Source organism: Salvelinus sp. IW2-2015, linkage group LG7 (assembly GCF_002910315.2).
Source record: "Salvelinus sp. IW2-2015 linkage group LG7, ASM291031v2, whole genome shotgun sequence".
NCBI lineage: Eukaryota > Metazoa > Chordata > Actinopteri > Salmoniformes > Salmonidae > Salvelinus > Salvelinus sp. IW2-2015.
In genome coordinates this window covers 17,460,393-17,482,199 of record NC_036847.1, presented here as the reverse complement: position 1 = coordinate 17,482,199, position 21,807 = coordinate 17,460,393, and the positions used below count along the sequence as shown (strand labels likewise).

Here is a 21,807-nt window from a genome sequence, read left to right as displayed (position 1 = left end):
TTGTTTTCCCACTGACCAGGACCACCCTTATGGAAACAGAAAAATAAGTGTGTACTCTTGAACTTGACCAGCTATCAGACTTGTATAACACCAGACCGTCTCCCTCTGTCCCTCTGTCTGTACTTGTCAGGGAGACCGGGACAGATATTAAAACTTAAAATAGAGTGGGCACGCAGGATCCTCTTTTGCGTATCCTGTGTGGGCATTGCAGGCTCTGGTTACACGGCGCAGGCACAGCTTCATATTGCACTGGAGAGGCAGATGACTCTACATTTCCCTGCTACACCGGTCCAGTAGCTGACCAGCTTTGCTAGTCCTCAGGGAGCACGTTTGTGGAAGCGAACAGCCATCACCATGCCTAAAGTCAATATGCCAGGTGAGTCGTCTGGTGGGTGCCGCTGACATTGTATTGACAGACTGCTGCCCCACTCAAGGCATGCCCAGGCCTGAGATTGTTGGTGGCTCTATCATGCAGCAACATAGCCAATAAACAGTTTTTCAGATTGCAGTTTTTTTATATATGAAAATGTAGCTCTTTGGTAATAGTCTTCTGTACAATGATTTGTCTATCCAGTCTTAATCTTTCAGGGTTTACATTTATTTCACAGCTTGTTTTCTAACGGAACACACATTTAATTGTGAATGTCAGACTCAAATTATATGTTGGTGACTTTCTGACATTTGCAAGAGTCAGTCAGTAACTTGCTGATAACTGCTGATTTATCCACTCATGTTTTTTAGTTTTTTTTTAACATTTTAGGAAATCTGTTCATAAATGTTAATTTTAAGGATTTACATAGGATAACAGTTTCTAATGAGTTACTAATCTCAATTTGCCTTAATATCAGAGAGTTTTGGTATTTTAATTTACTGACGCAGTCACACCAGGTTTTGTGGCATGGGCACAGACCAGACCAACTGTTCTGGTGGTACATACCCATTGAGGCATTTGTTTGTCTGTCTGCTAGCCAATGTCACTGACATTATTAGTGATGGGCAGAGAATTAGCTTGACAGCTTTAGTGTCTAATCAAATGGACTACCGCATTTGGGGACCCGGGGATAACTTCCTAAATTTCAACACATTTTGTCATGGTGCAGAGAGAATAATGTGCAGCTATGTAATGCTATTCTACACACTTTTTTGATGTTGTTGCTATGGGGCATGATTTTCTGTTTTAAAGCTCATCTCATGCTTTTGTTCACATTTTGCCATGAGGCTGAGAGAAAATGTCAAAGTTTTAATCTAATTTACTGCAATTCTACATATTTTGCTATTATATGCCAACGGGGTTGGGGCCCCAGGGGGCCGTGCCCATTTGGTAATCCGGCCCTGCGAACACCTTGCTGGCAAGATGCATACAGTTCCAATATGAAGTTAAGGCATAATATGAACCTCCACCTATGAGCAAGCAGTCCACATGATCACATTCTTTTCATTTAACTAGGTAAGCCAGTTAAGAACATTCTTATTTACAATGACTGCCTACCCCGGCCAAACCTGGACGAAACTGGGCCAATTGTGCGCCGCCCTATGGGACTCCCAATCACGGCCGGATGTGATACAGCCTGGAATCGAACCAGGGTCTGTCGTGACACCTCTAGCGCTGAGATGCAGTGCCTTAGACCGCTGCGCCACTCGGGGAGCCCCAAAATTCTCTGACGGAGTGTTGGAGAGTCTTCCCAGTTCCAGTATTTCTGTCCAATACCTGTTATGTTACATTAAACGTGTGTGGATGTACTATAATACACAATGTTACATGATGTCCTGTACTGGTGTTGCCTTTTAGATTGAGAGTAGAGGAGAAATTGAATGAGGGATATGCTGAGTGGTTGCGTCAGAGCAGTGAAATTGAGAAAGTTAGAGATTGACYGCTGTAACTTGTCAGCAAATTCTGCTTGGTCAAGTGTCGTTATGGAAGAACACAGGACATGTTGTATTTCAGCCAAACATTTTGTGTTGGTCATTTAAGCAATAAGGCACGAGGGGGTGTGGTATATAGCCAATATATAGCCAATATACCACAGCTAAGGGCTGTTCTTAGGCACAACTCTTAGCTGTGATATATTGGCTATATACCACAAACCCTGATATGCCTTATTGCTATTATAAACTGGTTACCAACGTAATTATAACTATTTCCCAGATAACAATGACACACAAATGAGTGTACTGTAGTAGCTTTTTGCTGAATACATTTTGCAACATTTATTTTTACTGCCCTAATTACACCACAAATGAGTCAATTGAAGTAGCTTTTCCTGAATAAATGTTGCAATGATTTGTTAACACTGCTAGATATTTCAGCAATAAGGCCCGAGGGGGTGTGGTATATGGCCAATATACCCCAGCTAATGCCTTTTCTTAGGCACCATGCATTTGTGGTGTAATTAATTAGGTTCAGTAAAAATAAATGTTTTGTCATACCCGTGGTATACGGTCTGATATACCACGGCTGTCAGCCAATCAGCATTCAGGGCTCGAACCACCCAGTTATATACTTGTAGTATAGCACATTGATACCAGTGAACCCACTGCATTTTTGTGCAATAGTTTAATGCTATATCAGTTTCTGAATGATGTTGTGTAAATGAACACTAGACCTGCGTCACCATTCAGAATCAAGTGGTTATTTCTGTTTTGTTATATTTTTCTACTAAGGCTGTTAGCCACAGCTGGCCATGTTTTTCTTGTAATACTGTACTGAATAGTACTGTATCATCTCTATCAGCTCCCTGTATGACTATTGTAATGAGTTCTGAGTGTAATTCAATCATAGAGGGGCCCTGCTGTCTGAGGGGAGGGATATCACAAACAGATTTTTTTGAAGGGGTAGAAAATAGAAGTGCTATCGTTCAGACAGCTGCTCTCCAGGAGGCATTGCTGGCTGACTGGATAAGGGTGACAGTGGGTGCAGCGGTTAGATATTTGAGGTTGGAGCATGCCCAGGGCATAACGTAAACACAACACAGGAACATTCCGAGATTGCTACAATGGATGTAAACTCATAGTCGGTTGTGTTCAAGTTGAGTCATATTAAGTAAAAGGCCCTGCATAGTCAACATGGTTACAAAATGTACATGTTAAATTGTTGTGGATTGAAAAAAGGTAGGTATGTCAAATAAAAGGTTTTTGTGTAATATATACAGTTGAAGTAATTTTTCCAACATTTTTACAGACAGATTATTTCACTTATAATTCACTGTATCAAATTCCAGTGGGTCAGAAGTTAACATACACTAGGTTATATATGTCTTTTAAACAGCTTGGAAAATTCCAGAAATTATGTCATGGCTTAGAAGCTTCTGATAGGCTAATTGACATCATTTGAGTCAATTGGAGGCGTACCTGTGGATGTATTTCAAGCCTACCTTCAGCCCCAGTGCCTCTTGCTTGCATCATGGAAAAATCAAAAGAAATCAGCCAAGACCTCAGATTTTTTTTTTAGACTCCCAAGTCTGGTTCATCCTTGGATGCAATTTCCAAAGCCTGAATGTACACGTTCACCGTACAAACAATAGTACGCAAGTATAAACACCACGGGACCACGCAGCCATCATACCGCTCAGGAAGCGATGCGTTCTGTTCCTAGAGATGAACGTACTTTGGTGCGAAAAGTGCAAATCAATCCCAGAACAACAGCAAAGGACCTTGTGAAGATGGCTGGAGGAAACCGGTACAAAAGTATCTATATCCACAGTAAAACGAGTCCTATATCGACATACCTGAAAGGCTGCTCAGCAAGGAAAAAGCCACTGCTCCAAAACCGCCATAAAAAAAGCCAGACTATGGTTTGCAACTGCACATGGGGACAAAGATCATACTTTTTGGAGAAATGTCCTCTGGTCTGATGAAACAAAATAGAACTGTTTGGCCATAATGACCATCATTATGTTTGGAGGAAAAAGGGGATGCTTGCAAGCCGAAACACCAGTCCAACCGTGAAGCACGGGGGTGGCAGCATCATGTTGTGGGGGTGCTTTGCTCAGGAGGTTCTGGTGTGCACTTCACAAAATAGATGGCATGAGGAAGTAAAATTATGTGGATATATTGAAGCAACATCTCAAGACATCAGTCATGAAGTTAAAGCTTGAGTCTCGCAAATGAGTCTTCCAAATGAACAATGACCCCAAGCATACTTCCAAATGTTGGCAAAATGGCTTAAGGACAACACAGTCAAGTATGGAGTGGCCATCACAAAGCCCAGAAAATATGTGGCAGAACTGAAAAAGCGTGTGCGAGCAAGGAGGCCTACAAACCTGACTCAGTACACCAGCTCTGTCTGGAGGAATGGACCAAAATTCCCCCAACTTATGGTGGGAAGCTTGTGAAAGGCTACCCGAAACGTTTGACCCAAGTTAAACAATTTAAAGGCAATGCTACCAAATACTAATTGAGTGTATGTAACTTCTGACCCACTGGGAATGTGATGAAAGAAATAAAAGCTGAAATAAATCATTCTCTACTATTTTCTGACATTTCACATTGTTAAATAAATAAGTGGGGATCTTAACTGACCTAAAACAGGGAATTTTACAGGGATTAAATGTCAGGAATTGTGAAAAACTGAGTTTCAATTTATTTGGCTAAGGTGTAGTAAACTCCGACTTCAACTGTATGTAATGTATGTATGTATTGTATGTATGTATGTATGTATGTATGATATGTATGTATGTATGTATGTATGTATGTATTGTATGTATGTATGTAAACTCAGCAAAAAAAAATAACTGTCCTTTTTCAGGACCCTGTCTATCAAATGTAGTTGGCTAAGGTGAATGTAAACTTCCGCACTTCAACTGTATATATACAGTGGGAGAACAAGTATTTGATACACTGCCGATTTTGCCGATTTTCCTACTTACAAAGCATGTAGAGGTCTGTAATTTTTATCATAGGTACATTCAACTGTGAGAGACGGAATCTAAAACAAAAATCCAGAAAATCACATTGTATGATTTTTAAGTAATTCATTTGCATTTTATTGCATGACATAAGTATTTGATCACCTACCAACCAGTAAGAATTCGGCTCTCACAGATCTGTTAGTTTTTCTTTTAAGAAGCCCTCTGTTCTCCACTCATTACCTGTATTAACTGCACCTGTTTGAACTCGTTACCTGTATAAAAAGACACCTGTCCACACACTCAATCAAACAGACTCCAACTCTCCACAATGGCCAAGACCAGAGAGCTGTGTAAGGACATCAGGGATAAAATTGTAGACCTGCACAAGGCTGGGATGGGCTACAGGAAATAGGCAAGACAGCTTGGTGAGAAGGCAACAATTGTGGCGCAATTATTAGAAAATAGAAGAATAGAAGAAGTTCAAGATGATGGTCAATCACCTCGGTCTGGGGCTCCATGCAGATCTCACCTCGTGGGGCATCAATGATCATGAGGAAGGTGAGGATCAGCCCAGAACTACACGCAGGACCTGGTCAATGACCTGAAGAGAGCTGGACCACAGTCTCAAAGAAAACCATTAGTAACACACTACGCCGTCATGGATTAAAATCCTGCAGCGCACACAAGGTCCCCCTGCTCAAGCAGCGATGTCCAGGCCGTCTGAAGTTTGCCAATGACCATCTGGATGATCCAGAGGAGAATGGGAGAAGGTCATGTGGTCTGATGATTCAAAAATAGAGCTTTTGGTCTAAACTCCACTCGCCGTGTTTGGAGGAAGAAGAAGGATGAGTACAACCCCAAGAACACCATCCCAACCGTGAAGCATGGAGGTGGAAACATCATTTTTGGGATGCTTTTCTGCAAAGGGACAGGACGACTGCACCGTATTAAGGGAGGATGGATGGGCCATGTATTGCGATCTTAGCCAACAACCTCCTTCCCTCAGTAAGAGCATTGATGATGGGTCGTGGCTGGGTCTTCCAGCATGACAACGACCGAAACACACAGCCAGGCAACTAAGGAGTGGCTCCGTAAGAAGTATCTCAAGGTCCTGAGTGCCTAGCCAGTCTCCAGAATCTGAACCAATAGAAAATCTTTGGAGGGAGCTGAAAGTCCGATTGCCCAGCGACAGCCCCGAAACCTGAAGGATCTGGAGAAGGTGTATGGAGGAGTGGGCCAAATCCTTGCTGCAGTGTGTGCAAACCTGGTCAAGAACTAAGGAAACGTATGATCTCTGTAATTGCAACAAAGGATTCTGTACCAAATATTAAGTTCTGCTTTTCTGATGTATCAAATACTTATGTCATGCAATAAAATGCTAATTAATTACTTAAAAATCATACAATGTGATTTTTGGGATTTTTGTTTTAGATTCCGTCTCTCACAGTTGAAGTGTACCTATGATAAAAATTACAGACCTCTACATGCTTTGTAAGTAGGAAAATCTGCAAAATCGGCAGTGTATCAAATACTTGTTCTCCCCACTGTATATTTTTTTTAACTTTAGGCAGCAGCCAACCTGGTTTGTTTTCATTACCTCTCCTTCTGAGATAACCCACACATCTTTTTGTTTGTTTCCCTCTACCTGGACTGTCCCTATGTGACTGGGACATTTTGATAACTCCACAGAGGGAAAGGGAAAGTATGGAGAGAGACAGGGAAGGGGTATAGGAACACATGGGGAGTATTTCAAATGCATGGATCGCATAGGGATTGGTTGGCATAGTCCCCTCGATCACTGTGTTCCAATGCACTGATTTCCCTGAAGGGAATGCACCACAATGTGGTGGAATACAATGGACATGCAGATTAGAAGGTTCAATTTATTTATTTGTTTAGTGTTCACTTTACAATGTAGAACAATGTTCATTTTCTGGGTCGTCTGACGTAAAAGCACCTACAGTAGAGAAACGTGTTGTTCTTCATCCAAGGATAAGGTATTGAGAGTGAACACGTAAAGGCAGTGGCGGTTCTAGCTTGTATGGCTCCATTTGGAAAACAAACAAACAAATAATCATAACTCTTAAACTATATAAATATAAAAATATATACACAAATAAGACTCATAAATATCAAAAAGAACTAACAAAGACAAATAGAAACAAATTTGTGTTGATTTGGCAATCGAGGCATCAATATATTACCCATCCACCAACACTGTCAACCAAGAGTCAAGACTAAACCAATTCACCTTGGTGGTGTTTATATTATTCTTAACGATTTTGCAAAATCAGAAAAAAATGAAACTATGTCTGTGGAACTATATATTCACAATATTATGAATGAATTGTTGTTTAATTGGTAGCATTTCATTGTGTGACTGATTTTACTAATTGCGTTAGTACTGTACAAAGAGGTGCACTATTTGATAGATTCACCCGCTCCCCCTACCTTGGGCTTCCAGTGGGGAGACCTGAGGTCAACCTACCCACGCACCCCTCCCCATTTCGTACTTCTGAGTGGGAGACCTTCCCAGGCAGTAGCCTGCCTAGCTCACAAACTAGAATCAGGGCTCCCACTCCGACAAGTTTGACATAATATCATTGACGTGACATGCAAATGAGCGATCGAAAGCCGATCGTGCAAATGTCAACAATCCAAATGTTTTTGTGTGGGCGCCACGTGCTGCCCCCGGGAAGATGCCGCCCTGGGCGGCTGCCCATGCCGCCTATACCTAAATCCGCCACTGCTAAAGGAATAAATTAATCAAAGGTGGCATGTCTCATTGAGTCACCGTAGGGCTACGTGAGAGTGCATGACAGTTGAAGTGACAATTGAACAAAATGAATTTCATGCTTGTTTGCATAGATTCATGTTTAACCTCAATACACATCCATCGATGCTCTAGTTGATTTTGTTGTGTCTTTCAGTCATGGTGCGATTCATTGTTAGTATTTTATCAACGCCTTCATAACTAACTCAATTGACTATCATTATGTTTAAGTCATCTCGTGCTGAATCAGGAGGGTTGCATCTCTAAATGGGAAAAGGGGTTTCTATTATTTGATCAAATCAAACAGACCAGGAAGGGGTAGCTCATTCATTTTAATGTGTAATACTTTGGTAACATCATTTAACTCATTTATTTAATTCCTAACATGACTTGTCTTTGTTTCTTTGGTTCCATTTTGGGTTATCCTCTGCTCTCCTGCTGTGGAATGCACTATCAGGTCAAAGTAAGTATAAAGGGTGAGAAGAAGATATCAAATGTAGAGAAACCTGACCCTGCATGTACAGTGCATATCATAAGTATTTACCCCCTTGGGTTTTAAAATGTTTTGTTTTGTTTTACAAAGTGGATATAATTTTGATCTACACAAAATACCTCAATGTCAAATTAATAAGAAAATTAAATCAATTTTTGTTATGTTATGTTATTTTTGTTATGGCAAGCCTAAATAAGTTCACTAGTCCAAATTTGCTTAACAAATCATGTAATAAGTTGCATGGACTCACTCTATATGCAATATTAGGGTTAACATTATTTTTGAGTGACTACCCCATCRCTGTACCCCACACATACAATTATCTGTAAGGTCCCTCATTCGAGTAGCGTATTTCAAGCACAGATTCAACCACAATGACCAAGGGGGCTGTTCCAATGCATCACAAAGAAAGGCGCCAATTGGCAGATGGGTAAAAACAAAAGCAGACACTGAATATACATCTGAGCATGGTAAAGTTATTAATTAAGCTTTAGATGGCCTCCAGAGTGGCACAGTGGTCTAAGGCACTGCATCGCAATGCTAGCTGTGCCACTAGAGATTCTGGGTTTAAGTCCAGGCTCTGTCGCAGCCGGCCGCGACCGGGAGACCCATGGGGTGGCGCACAATTGGCCCAGTGTCGCCTGGGTTAGGGGAGGGTTTGGCCGGCAGGGATGTCCTTGTCCCATCGCGCACTAGCGACCCATGTGTCGGGCAGGCCCAGTGCACGCTGACACGGTCACCAGGTGTACAGTGTTTCCTCCGACACATTGGTGTGGCTGGCTTCCGGTTTAAGTGGGCATTGTGTCAAGAAGCAGTGGGGCTTGGTTGGGTTGTGTTTCGGAGGACGCATTGCTCTCGACCTTCGCCTCTCCCGAGTCCGTACGGGAGTTGCTGCGATAAGACAAGACTGTAACTACCAATTGGATACCACGAAATTGGGGAGAAAAAGGGGTCCAAAATGTTTTAATGTTGTATCAATCACTTTCCACACAATCCAGGTGTGGAAAGTGAGACTTATGTGAGACTTACCCCAAAGTACTTGCAGCTGTAATTTTCTGCCAAAGGTGTTTCTAACATGTATTGACTCATGGGGGTGAATACTTATCTAATCAAGATACATTAGTGTTTAGTTAATTATTAATTATTTGTGTTACATTTTTCTTCCACTTTTACATTAGATTATTTTGTGTCGATCAACAAAAAATTACAAAATTAATTTTAATTCTACTTGAAAACAATAATAATCCAAGTGTGTGAATTATATGCACTGTATGTCCCACCGTAGAAATTTGTGACTGTCAACATTAATTCATTCACTTATTTGTCATAGAATAAAGTTTGTAGTGGATGCTAGACAAAAAAATTAATCAATGAATTGATCAGTCCGAATGCGCTTGAGTTTTCTGGGCCTTGTTGAGTCCACAGACACTATGACTCCAGGAACAAGATAAGCCAAGAGTTGCTGCAGTATCACAGCCTCTTTGTCTCGTTTGGCCCGAGAAGGCTGTCTTGTTTGTACTGTAGATATTTGATGTAAGTGCAGAGCAAGTTGTTGAGTGTTTATGTGAGTTGTCTGGCCCTAATCTTTGTGCTGGATTACTGTAGCTCTGTGTGCATGGAACCTTGTGGTCATAGCCCAGGCTAGTGCTGAGAGCTGTGAGTTGACGTTGGACCAAGTTCTGCTTGGTCTTATACACACAAAGCATGTGCTGCTGGAGAGTCTGTTTTCAACTGTTGCAATAAGGTATGTCTAATGTTTCCCTTTGTGATAGTACCTTGTTTTTTACAAAATAATTTCAAACAATAATTTCAATCATGATGAATTTGACCATCCTACTGTAGCTTGCTTTATCACGCCTGTTGAATCTATGCTGCTGATAGCTTGTTCCATGTTCAGTGCTTATTTCGGGTCAACACTCCATGTTGTCCATTTCATTGCATAATTTCCTGGGTAGTGCACTTGAATAGCTTTTGGGAAACAAAACCAAATGTAGAAAATGACGTAATAAAAGTGCAAATTTTCAACTTAGTAACTACCTTTGAAAAAACAGGGTGGGTAACACCTATGTCTTTCTGCCAGAGACCGATGAGCATATGCTTGCCTTTGCGGAGAAAGTCTTTGCATCGGAGACCAAAGGTGAGGGCGTCCGTGATGAGATCTCCATGTTTGAAGTGCAAGATGACTGTCCCATCCTCCAACAAGAAATGGCCCACCATCTGCACACCGATGAAGATACTGACAAACGGTGGGTAGTAGTTCCTAAATCTTTTTTCTTCTTCATGTGAACTGTCCAACAATGGTATCATCCTTTGCCTTACCACTAAATCCACTGTTTGTCTGTCCCTCCTCCCCCTCCGTAGTAAGAAGAGACAGCAGAAGTGTCGCACCATCCCTTTACCTTCATCAATGAGTGACCAGGCCAGGAAGGCGCTGACCCCTGTGGCAGATGTGTTGTTGGACATACCAACCTACCTAGAAGTGCCTGACTTCCAGAGAGTGGCCATCATTGGAGACTATGCCTCTGGGGTATTATATCTTAGCTATGTAGCCTACATTTCCCTTTTATCCAGGTTAGTCTTATGGAAATCAAATCTCCTTTGCAAGAGAGACCCGGTTCAAGATGTCAGCAGGGTCGAACATGATGGACCCCACTCATAAATCAAATCAAACTTTATTTGTCACATGCGCCGACTACAACAAGTGTAGACCTTAACGTGAACTGCTTACTTACAAGCCCTTAACCAACAGTGCAGTTCAAGAAGAGTTAAGAAAATATTTACCAAATTAACTAAAGTAAAATATAATACAAATTAACACAATAACATAACAATAACGAGGCTATATACAGGGGGTAACGGTTAGAGGTAATTTGTACATGTAGGTAGGGGTGAAGTGACTATGCATAGATAATAAACAGTGAGTAGCAGCAATATACAAAATAAATGGGGGGGGGGGTGTGTCAATGTAATAGTCAGGTGGCCATTTGATTAATTGTTCAGCAGTCTTATGGCTTGGAGGTAGAAGCTGTTAAGGAGCCTTTTGGTCCTAGCCTTGGCGTTCGGTACCGCTTGCCGTGCGGTAGCAGAGAAAACAGTCTATGACATGGGTGACTGGAGTCTTTGATAATTTTATGGGCTTTCCTCTGACACCGCCTATTATATAGGTCCTGGTTTGCAGGAAGCTTGGCCCCAGTGATGGACTGGGCTGTATGCACTGCCCTCTATAGCGCCTTACGGTCAGATGCAATACCAGGCGGTGATGCAACCGATGGTGCAGCTGTAGAACTTTGAGGATCTGGGGACCCATGCCAAATCTTTTCAGTCTCCTGAGGGGGAAAAGGTATTGTCATGCCCCGTCTTGGTGTGTTTGGACCATGACAGATCGTTGGTGATGTGGACACCAAGGAACTTTAACTCCACTACACCCCCGTTGATGTTAAATGGGGGCCTGTTCGGCCCGCCTTTTCCTGTAGTCCACGATCAGCTCCTTTGTCTTGCTCACATTGAGGGAGAGGTTGTTGTCCTGGTACCACACTGTCAGTTCTCTGACCTCCTCCCTGTAAGCTGTCTCATCTTTGTCGGTGAGGCCTACCACTATTGTGTCATCAGCAAACTTAATAATGGTGTTGGAGTCGTGTTTGGCCATGCAGTCGTGGGTGAACAGGGAGTACAGGAGGGGACTAAGTACGCACCTCTGAGGGGACCCTGTGTTGAGGATCAGGGTGGCAGACGTGTTGTTGCCTACTCTTACCACCATGGGGGCGGCCTGTCAGGAAATCCAGGATCCAGTTGCAGAGGGAGGTGTTTAGTCCCAGGGTCCTTAGCTTAGTAATGATCTTTGTGGGCACTATGGTGTTGAGCTGAGCTGTAGTCAATTAACAGCATTCTCACATAGGTGTTCCTTTTGTCCAGGTGGGAAAGGGCAGTGTGGAGTGCGATTGAGATTGTGTCATCTGTGGATCTGTTGGGGCGGTATGCAAATTGGAGTGGGTCTAGGCCACATATGTCAGAGTCAAGGCCCGCGGGCCACATCCGGCCCGCGAGAAGGTTTTTTACGGCCCCTGGGATGATCTTGATTTATTATTAGAACCGGCCCGCAGACCGCAGCAAGCCGGCAGCCCGCAGATCTTTTACACGCACCAATACTACATTTCCCACAATGCAACGGTGACGCACCGAGCAGTTAAGGCTGCTTCATTTCAATATTTATTTGGCACAGCAGTCGTCAGCATCACAGTAAAAAACTTTTCAGATACCCATCAAAAATTGCAAAAACGAAGCGTGGACAGCTGAGAACCGGGGGGTTCAACCCAAGGTGGGAAGTCGGAGTATATAGGTTCACGGAGGTAGCTGGAAAACCCTGTGTGTCCTTCTGTGTGGGAGAAAGTGGTGCTACTGAAGAGTAATAATCTGAGACGACCTTTGAAACGAATACACGGCGTGACAAAACAAGAATATGGGACATGGAACAAAGGCTACAAACAGCAGAGGAATTAAAACGAGGCCTCAAATCTCGACAGGCTCTGTTCAAAAAAAGCGCAAATCACAAGGCAGGGCTGGCTGTCAAGGCCAGTTTTATTTTGGCAGAAGAGATCGCTAAAGTCAGCCCGGCCATTTACGGAAGGGGGATTTCATCAAAAAACTGCATGATAAAGTTTGTGGACGAAGTTTGCAGAAAAAGGCAACTCTTTTTGAAATGTGAAGTCTGAGCAGAAACCACATTTGCCGAGAGAGTAGACCCAGTTGTCGCATCACTCGTAAAAGAGCAGCTTGTGGAAAAAGGGAAAAGGATTTTCTTGCATATTCCTTGGCTGTGGATCGAGAAGCACCGACATTTTTCTGACTTGCCCAAGTTGTCAATTTTCATCCGCGAGTGGACTCACAGCCTAAGCGTGACAGGAGAGTTTTTTGGGCTTTACGTCCTATTGCATGAAACTACGGGGTCCATGATTTTGTATGAAGAGGTGTGTCAAGATGTGTCAATGAGATGGAGCTGCCTTGGGAAAAACTCGTGGGTTTGACATACGACGGAGCACCTGCGATTTTGTGGACACACGGAGACGGACTGGTGGCGAAGATACGGGAAAAGATGCAAGAGGAAAACGCGACAGGTGAGCTGACAGCTTATCATTGTATCATACACCAGGAAGCGTTGTGCGGTAAAGCCTTGAAAATGGAGCATGTAATGAGCATCATCACGCGCACAGTTAACTTTATCAGAGCCAAAGGTTTGAATCACCGCCAGTTCAAGGCATTTCTGACGGAGTTAGAAACGGAAGCATGGTGATTTGCCTTATCACACAGAGGTGCGATGGCTAAGCCAGGGAAAGGTGCTTCAAAGATGTTCGAGCTTCGTGAGGAGATTTGTCTGTTCTTGGACAGCAAAGGAAAGACACAACCACAACTCCGAGACGAAATGTTCCTGTGTGAAATGGCTTTTCTGTGTACATTACGAGTCATCTGAATGCAATGAACTTGCAGCTGCAGGGGTCGGGATCATGTCATCTCTGATATTTGTACAGTACAGTGAAGCATTTTAAAACCAAAGCTGACTTGGGGAGACGCAGATTGCGGAAAGAAAATTTGAGCCACTTTCCCAGCTGCCAGACCATGAAAGAGAAGCTCTCTACCAGTGCGTTCCCGAGCGCACCAGTTGGCTGATAAAATGGTATGCTTGCCGCTTGAACTTTCGACGCCGATTGCTGGACTTTGAAGCACAAAAAAAGCAGGTTGGAACTGCTCGGTAACCATTTGCTGTTGACGTGGAAAGCTCACCACCAAACTCCAAATGGAGTTGATTGACCTCCAATGCAATGATGCACTGAGGCAAAAATATGCGGCAGTGGGTGCTGCGAGTTTCGCTCCGTTTCCTCCCCGAACAATGCCCCAGCTGCGCATCCAGGCTGCTCAAACGTGCTTCTATGTTTTGGCAGCACATACCTGTGTGGAACAGACTGTTTTTTTGATGAACCTGAACAACAAACATCACACAGAAGTCGACTTACTGCTAACACCTCCACTCAATTCTGAGGATTTCCTCAGCTCAGAGCCTACCCCGAACATTGATGAAACTTGTGGGAAAAGATGGGACACCACCAAGTATCACCCTCAACCTCAAACAAGTGAACATTCTGTGCAATCACATATTTAGAGTTTTTACTCAGTTCAAGTTTAAAAGTTAAAGTTTAATATTTGTTTTCACTGCATGTTTACTTTCTCCTTAAACAAAGTGTTGTTTTTGATTAATAGATTTTTGCACTTATTTTTATTGTATTTCAATCCAATTATATTTTAAAAATATTTCAGGTGAGTGGATGATAGAAAATTGCTATTATGGTTTTTTTCTTTGAAGTAAATTTAGCCCACTTTTGCTAAAATAGAAAATATAGGCTACTGATGGTGCCTTGAATACCGGTTTCTTTCATTTAATGTTCATGTTATGGGGATTTTTATATAAAGGAAATTTGTCTTTTGTGTCTGTTGAAAATTAAAGATTACTGACAGAGCCATAAGAAAATATTGCTTTATTTATCTGATCATATTGGAATATATTTGTTAGGTTTTCAGTAGGTTCAATTAGGTTCACTAGACTATATGCGTCATTTAAAAAATTTTCAATGAACATTCGAACAGTCCGGCCCTCGGCTTGTAGCAACATTTTTTATTTGGCCCTCCGTCCATTTGACTTTGACACCCCTGGTCTAGGCTATCCGGGAGGATGCTGTTGATGTGAGCCATGACCAGCCTTTCAAAGCACTTCATGGCTACCGAAGTGAGTGCTACGGGGCGGTAATCATTTAGGCAGGTTACCTTCGCTTCCTTGGGCACAGGGACTATGGTGGTCTGCTTGAAACATGTAGGTATTACAGACAGGGAGAGGTTGAAAATGTACACTTGCCAGTTGGTCCGCGCATTCTTTGAGTACACGTCCTGGTAATGAATCAGGCCCCACGGCTTTGTGAATGTTGTCCTGTTTAAAGGTCTTGACCACATCGGCTATCAAGAGAGTTATCACACAGTCATCCAGAACAGCTGGTGCTCTTGTGCATGCTTCAGTATTGCTTGCCTCAAAGCAAGCATGAAAGGCATTTAGCTCATCTGGTAGGCTCGCGTCACTGGGAAGCTCACGTCTGGGTTTCCCTTTGTAGTCCTTAATAGTTTAAGCCCTGCCACATCCAACGAGCGTCAGGGCTGGTGTAGTAGGATTCAATCTTAATCCTGTTTTGACGCTTTGCTTGTTTGATGGTTCGTCTGAGGGCATAGCGGGATTTCTTATATGCGTCTAGATTAGTGTCCTGCTCCTTGAAAGCGGCAGCTCTAGCCTTTAGTTTGATGCTGATGTTGCCTGTAATCCATGGCTTCTGATATGTATGTACGGTTACTGTGGGGATGACGTCGTCGATGCACTTATTGATGAAGCCGATGACTGAGGTGGTATACTCCTCAATGCCATTGGATGAATCCCGGAACATATTCCAGTCCAGTCCAGCGCCATCTGACCACTTCAGTATTGATCGAGTCACTGGTACTTCCTGCTTTAGTTTTTGCTTGTAAGCAGGAATCAGGAGGATAGCATTGTGGTCGGATTTGCCAAATGGAGGGCGGGTAGAGTTTTGTATGCAACTCTGTGTGTGGAGTAAAGGTGGTCTAGAGTTTTTTTCCCTCTGTTTAAACATGTGACATGCTGGTAAAAATTTGGTAAAGCTGATTTAAGTTTGCCTGTATTAAAGTCCCCAGGCACTAGGAGCGGCGCTTCTGGGTGAACATTTTCTTGTTTGCTAATGGCCTTATAGAGTGGGTTGAGTGTGCTCTTAGTGCCAGCATCGGTTTGTGGTGGTAAATAGATAGCTACGAATAATATAGATGAGAACTCTTTTGGTAGATAGTGTGGTCTACAGCTTATCATAAGGTACTCTACCTCAGGCGAGCAATACCTCGAGACTACTTTAATATTAGACCACCAGCTGTTATTGACAAAAGACACACACCACCACCCCTCGTCTTACCAGACGTAGCTTCTCTGTTCTGCCGGTGCATTGAAAATCCCTCCAGCTCTAAATTATGTACACATGTACACAATAACACATGTACAGTACAGCTCAAAAGTTTGGACACACCTACTCATTCAAGGATTTTCTTAATTTGTACTATTTTCTACATTGTAGAATATTAGTAAAGACATCAAAACTATGAAATAACACATATGGAATCATGTAGTAACCCATTTGTTTTTAAACAAATCAAAATATATTTTAGATTCTTCAAAGTAGCCATGCCATGCCTTGATGACAACTTTGCACACTCTTGGCATTCTCTCAACCAGCTTCATGAAGAATGCTTTTCCAACAGTCTTGAAGGAGTTCCCACATATGCTGATCACTTGTTGGCTGCTTTTCCTTCACTCTGTGGTCCAACTCATCCCAAACCATCTCAATTGGGTTGAGGTTGGGTGATTGTGGAGGCCAGGTCATCTGATGCAGCACTCCATCACTCTCCTTCTTGGTCAAATAGTCCTTACAAAGCCTGGAAGTGTGTTGGGTCATTGTCCTGTTGAACAACAAATGATAGTCCCACTAAACCCAAACCAGATGGGATTGCATATCGCTGCAGAATGCTGTGGTAGCCATTCTGGTTAAGTGTGCCTTGAATTCTAAATAAATCACAGCAGTGTCACAAGCAAAGCATCTCCACACCATCACAACTCCTCCTCCGTACTTCATAGTGGGAACCACACATGCAGAGATCATCCGTTCACCTAATCTGCATCTCACCTGGCGGTTGGAACCAAAAACCTAAAATTTGGACTCATCAGACTAAAGGACAGATTTCCACCGGTACAATGTCCATTGCTTGTGTTTCTTTGCCCAAGCAAGTCTCTTCTTCTTATTGGTGTCCTGTAGTTGTGGTTTCTTTGCAGCAATTTGACTATGAAGGCCTGATTCACGCAGTCTCCTCTGAACAGTTGATGTTGAGATGTGTTTGTTACTTGAACTCTGTGAAGCATTTATTTGGGATGCAATCTGAGGTGCAGTTAACTCTAATGAACGTATCCTCTGCAGCAGATGTAATTTTGGGTCTTCCTTTCCTGTGGCGGTCCTCACGAGAGCCAGTTTTATCATAGCGGTTAATGGTTTTTGCGACTGCACTTGAAGAAGCTTTAAAAGTTCTTGAAATGTTCAGAATTGACTGACCTTCACGTCTTAAAGTAATGATGGACTGTTGTTTCGCTTTGATTATTTGAGCTGTTCTTGTCATAATATGGACTTGGTCTTTTACCAAATAGGGCTATCTTCTATTTACCATCCCTACCTTGTCACAACACAACTGATTGGCTCAAACGCATTAAGAAGGAAAGACTTCCACAAAGGAACTTAAGGCACAACTGTTAACTGAAATGCATTCCAGGTGACTACCTCATGAAGCTGGTTGAGAGAATGCTAAGAGTGTACAGAGCTGTCATCACGGCAAAGGGTGGCTACTTTGAAGAATCGCAAATATAAATATATATTTTGAATTTTTTGCTTACTACATGATTCCATATGTGTTATTTCGTAGTTTAGATTTTCTCACTATTATTCTACAATGTAGAAAAAAGTAAAAATAAAGAAAAACCCTGGAATGAGTAGGTGTGTCCAAAATGTTGACTGTTACTGTATGTTTGTAAACTCACCATTAAAAATACCATAGTGATTGAGTGTCCATATAGCTATTCCATGATATTTGCATTCTACTAATTAAACCTCCAATTGTTCCCAACTATTCCACCCTCTAAAACCCCTCCCCATCCCAATTTGGGTTGTCATCCTAGTGACCGGCAGACCACCCCCGTCCCCCCGTATCCCAGGGCCCTGAGAGACCTGGACCCATCCTTCGAAAAGAGCACACAGTGCCACCCACAGAACAGAAGCAGATCAACCGCCAAAGCTTTTCCATCGTCCTCACTTCGATTTGCATTATATATAGCTATTAAAAAATATATCTAAAATATTTAAATTTCCATAATTAACAAAATAATATGCGTAATAATGTAGACAGTTCATGCAAAGGATTGTTACCTATAACCAGGATTGCCATTGCAAAAAATTACATATTTAGCAAGCAATTATTATTTTTGCAAACAATTATGGTGATTCATCCTATATTGTCCCTAACATCCTTACCCCCTAGCAACAGATGTGGGACACACACACACACTCAACCCCTTTCCCACACAAACAACCATAAGTTCAGATGCTCAAAAGCTGTTCCATCCCTGAGCTTTGATGTCTTCATTATTATTCTACAATGTAGAAAATAGTAAAAATAAAGAAAACCCCTGGAATGAGTAGGTGTGTCCAAACTTTTGACTGGTACTGTATGTCTCCACCTCCCTCTCTCCTCAAATAGCAGCAGAATGAAGTCTCGTTGACCCTGTTTACATGTTGTGGAGCAGTGTCCTTATTGACGGGTTAAACTGAGCTGGATGTTGGAGGAGTAGCATGGCTGCCCATGGCCCTGGGTGTGAACTTGACCGTTGTGGCTAGTATGTGTCTCTGGGTCTGTGTCATTGACCTCCTGTAGGGAAATCTCCTCACATAAATAGATCCCTCTAGACTGGAAAATAAGAACCCAGCAAAGGTCGTCTGGGTTTAAATTTCAGTAATGTGGCTCTGACATTTACAGAGAGAAATCATCAGGAGGAGGTGGGGCTTGCTTATCAAACTGCTTGTTGCTCACTTTCCCAATTTAAGCACTACTACATAATCCACTTATGAATATTATATAATCATTTGGTCCATTGTGAACGACCGATAACTTGCTGACAATTATCCATTTTTGTAAGATCAGTGATTACTTCAAGGAACGGAGGGATGGAGCAATGCATTGGAACAGGGCCCTTAATATCATTCCCCTCTCTACTCTTAGGTGACCATGGACGACTTTGAGCTGTCCTGTAAGGGCATTTACCGTGCTCTAACCATCAGAGAGAAGTACATGAGGCTGGCCTTCCAGCGCTTCCCCCTCACCTCATCCCAGTACCTGAGGGAAATTGAGGGAGAGCCGTTTAAGCCTGAACACACAGTGCAACCAGGTATGCAGACTAGGCTGACAAGTTTGAACGTAATCGAGAGGGCATGTCTGGGATACGCATGCAGTAGTTTCTCGTGACAGACTATTACTGCCAGTGGTGGTTCTAGCTTGTATGGCTCCCTGGCCGAACCCCCCCCCCTATATAAATATAAAAATATATACAAAAATAAGACTCATTAATATCAAAAATAAGTAACAAAGACAAATAGAAACACATTTTTGTTGATTTGTCACTCGAGCATCAATACATTACCCATCCCCCAACACTGTCAACCAAGAGTCAAGACTAAAACAATTCACCTTGGTGGTGTGCAGACTGGTTTTATATTATTATTAACGATTTCGCACAAACCAGAAAAAAATGCAACAAAGTGAAACTGTATATTCACAATATGAATGAATTGTGGTTTATTTGGTAGCATTTCGAGGTGTGACTGATTTTTACTAATTGCATTAGTACTGTACAAAGTTAGAGATGCGCTATTTGATAGATTTCCTCACTCCCCCTACCTCGGGCTTCCAGTGGGGAGACCTGAGGTCAACCTACCCCCGCCCCCTCCCCATCTCGTACTTCTGAGTGGGAGACCTTCCCCGGTAGTAGCCTGCCAAGCTCAAAAACTAGAATCAAGGCGCCTACTCCGACCAAGGTTAATTGACCCACAGTCCCACACGGTGACATGATATCATTGACGTGACGTGCAAATGAGCGATATAAAACCGATTGCGCAAATGTCACCATTCAAAATAAAATTGTGCGGGCACCCCGTGCCGCCCCCGGTAACATGCTGCCCTGGGCGGCTGCCCATGTCGCCTACACCTAAATCCGCCACTGATTACTGCCAAGAAAGTGTCTAACAGCTAACATTTTGTTTGCCAGTCTTCACATCGCCACCCAAGAAGGGCGAAGACCCCTTCAACACCAAGTGCTTGCCTGAGAACCTGAGCTGGGTAGCCCGTATGAAGGACGGTGTCATTTATACATACAAAGATGCGGCAGCGGCCGACCAACACAAACCCATAGAGAACATGCCTGCCCCTGACTACATCACCTTCATCGACGACATGAACTTCCTCATCGCTCTGATTGCACAGGGCCCAACGTGAGTCTTACTGCATGACTAGCTACAGGATTGTTAACGGAATATGTGATACCCTATACCCGTTACAGCTTGGCTAATGGAAAGCCTCGAAAGGAATTTTAATTGGCCATACTTTCTTCGTTCTTGATTCAGTAAAAAGTGTATTTTATAAATGTCTGTCCAGTTGCAGGTGGTTCTCCAAAAAACAGAGAATATTCAGAAAGATATTAAATCCACGTTTTGGATAGAGTGAGAAATGCCTCTTGGATGTGTGTAGATCTTTGTTTTGGTCACACTGTGTAACTCGCTCTCATCTACTTCTACGCGTGGCTGTGGCTGCATCTCATAGAAACAACTAGTTCCTGCAAAGATGTTGGGAAATGCAAGATCTCTGGAAGCTAAAATGGCGAGGGAAATCCCCACTCGGTGCAAACCGTGGATTTAATATCTTTCTGAAAATTCTCTGGTTTTGGAGAACCAACTGGACACTGACATTTATAAGATACACTTTTTACTGAATCAAGAACAAAATAAAGTATTGCCAAGAACAGGTTATTTGAAAAATTCCTTGCAAGGCTTTCCATTAGCCAAGCTGTAATGGGTATGGAGCATCACATATCCCATTAACAATTCTGTAGCTACTTCACGACGGGAGATCAACTCCAACGCAGTCAAGTCACAGCAGTATGTATTTACCAATGGTGTAAAGTACTTAAGTAAAAATACTGTACTTTTCTTTACTATCATATTTTTTACAACTTTTACTTTCACTTCACTACATTCCTAAAGAAAATTATGTACTTTTTACTCCATACATTTTCCCTGACACCCAAAAGTACTCATTACATTTTGAATGCTTAGCAGGACAGAAAATTGTCAAATTTGCACACGTATCAAGAGAACATCCCTGGTCATCCCTACTGCCTCTGATATGGCGGACTCACTAAACACAAATGCTTTGTTTTTAAAATATGTCGGAGTGTTGGAGTGTGAGCCTGGCTATCCGTAAATAAAAATACAAGAAAATTATGCCGTCTGTTTGGCCTATTATAAAGGATTTTTACTTTTACTTTTGATACTTAAGTATATTTTAGCAACTACATTTACTTATTTAAAACCAAATACTTTTAGACTTTTACTTAAGTAGTATTTTACTGGGTGACTTTTACTTGAGTCATTTTCTATTAAGCTATCTTTACTTTTACTCAAGTATGAGAATTGAGTACTTTTTTCGCCACTGGTATTTACAGTATGTACTGGCTTTTGAACCATCCCTGCTCTAACACACCTGATTCAACTAATTCTGATCTAAATTTAGCACTATGATAATTTGAATCAAGTGAGATAGGCTGCGTTTACACAGGCAGACCAATTTTGATTTTTTCCCCCCACTAATTGGTCTTTTGACTAATCAGATCAGCTTTTGCCAATAATTGGGTGAAAGATCAGAATTGGGCTGCCTGTGTAAACACAGCCTTAGTGCTGGTCTGGAACAAATAGTCCAACATATGGACTACATATTACACCATGAAATGTCTTACAACT

At 42.3% G+C, this 21,807-nt stretch overlaps 1 protein-coding gene across 3 annotated transcripts in view; it reads left to right on the top strand.

Annotated features, from left to right (window-relative positions):
• Positions 1-245: 245 nt before the first annotated feature.
• The window catches only part of LOC111966512 (AMP deaminase 1), a 35,691-nt gene continuing 14,129 nt past the window's right edge, over positions 246-21,807 (top strand). The window contains exons 1-6 of one of the 3 annotated variants that reach the window (XM_023991218.2): positions 246-376; positions 8,078-8,083; positions 10,194-10,359; positions 10,475-10,640; positions 19,019-19,184; positions 20,061-20,283. In XM_023991218.2, coding sequence (XP_023846986.1) covers positions 355-376; positions 8,078-8,083; positions 10,194-10,359; positions 10,475-10,640; positions 19,019-19,184; positions 20,061-20,283 — 749 coding nt within the window. In that variant the 5' untranslated portion in view covers positions 246-354. Of the gene's footprint in view, positions 377-8,077; positions 8,084-9,546; positions 9,647-10,193; positions 10,360-10,474; positions 10,641-19,018; positions 19,185-20,060; positions 20,284-21,807 lie in introns of those variants that run through there. The other 2 variants (XM_070444483.1, XM_070444484.1) reach the window with 2 other exon arrangements.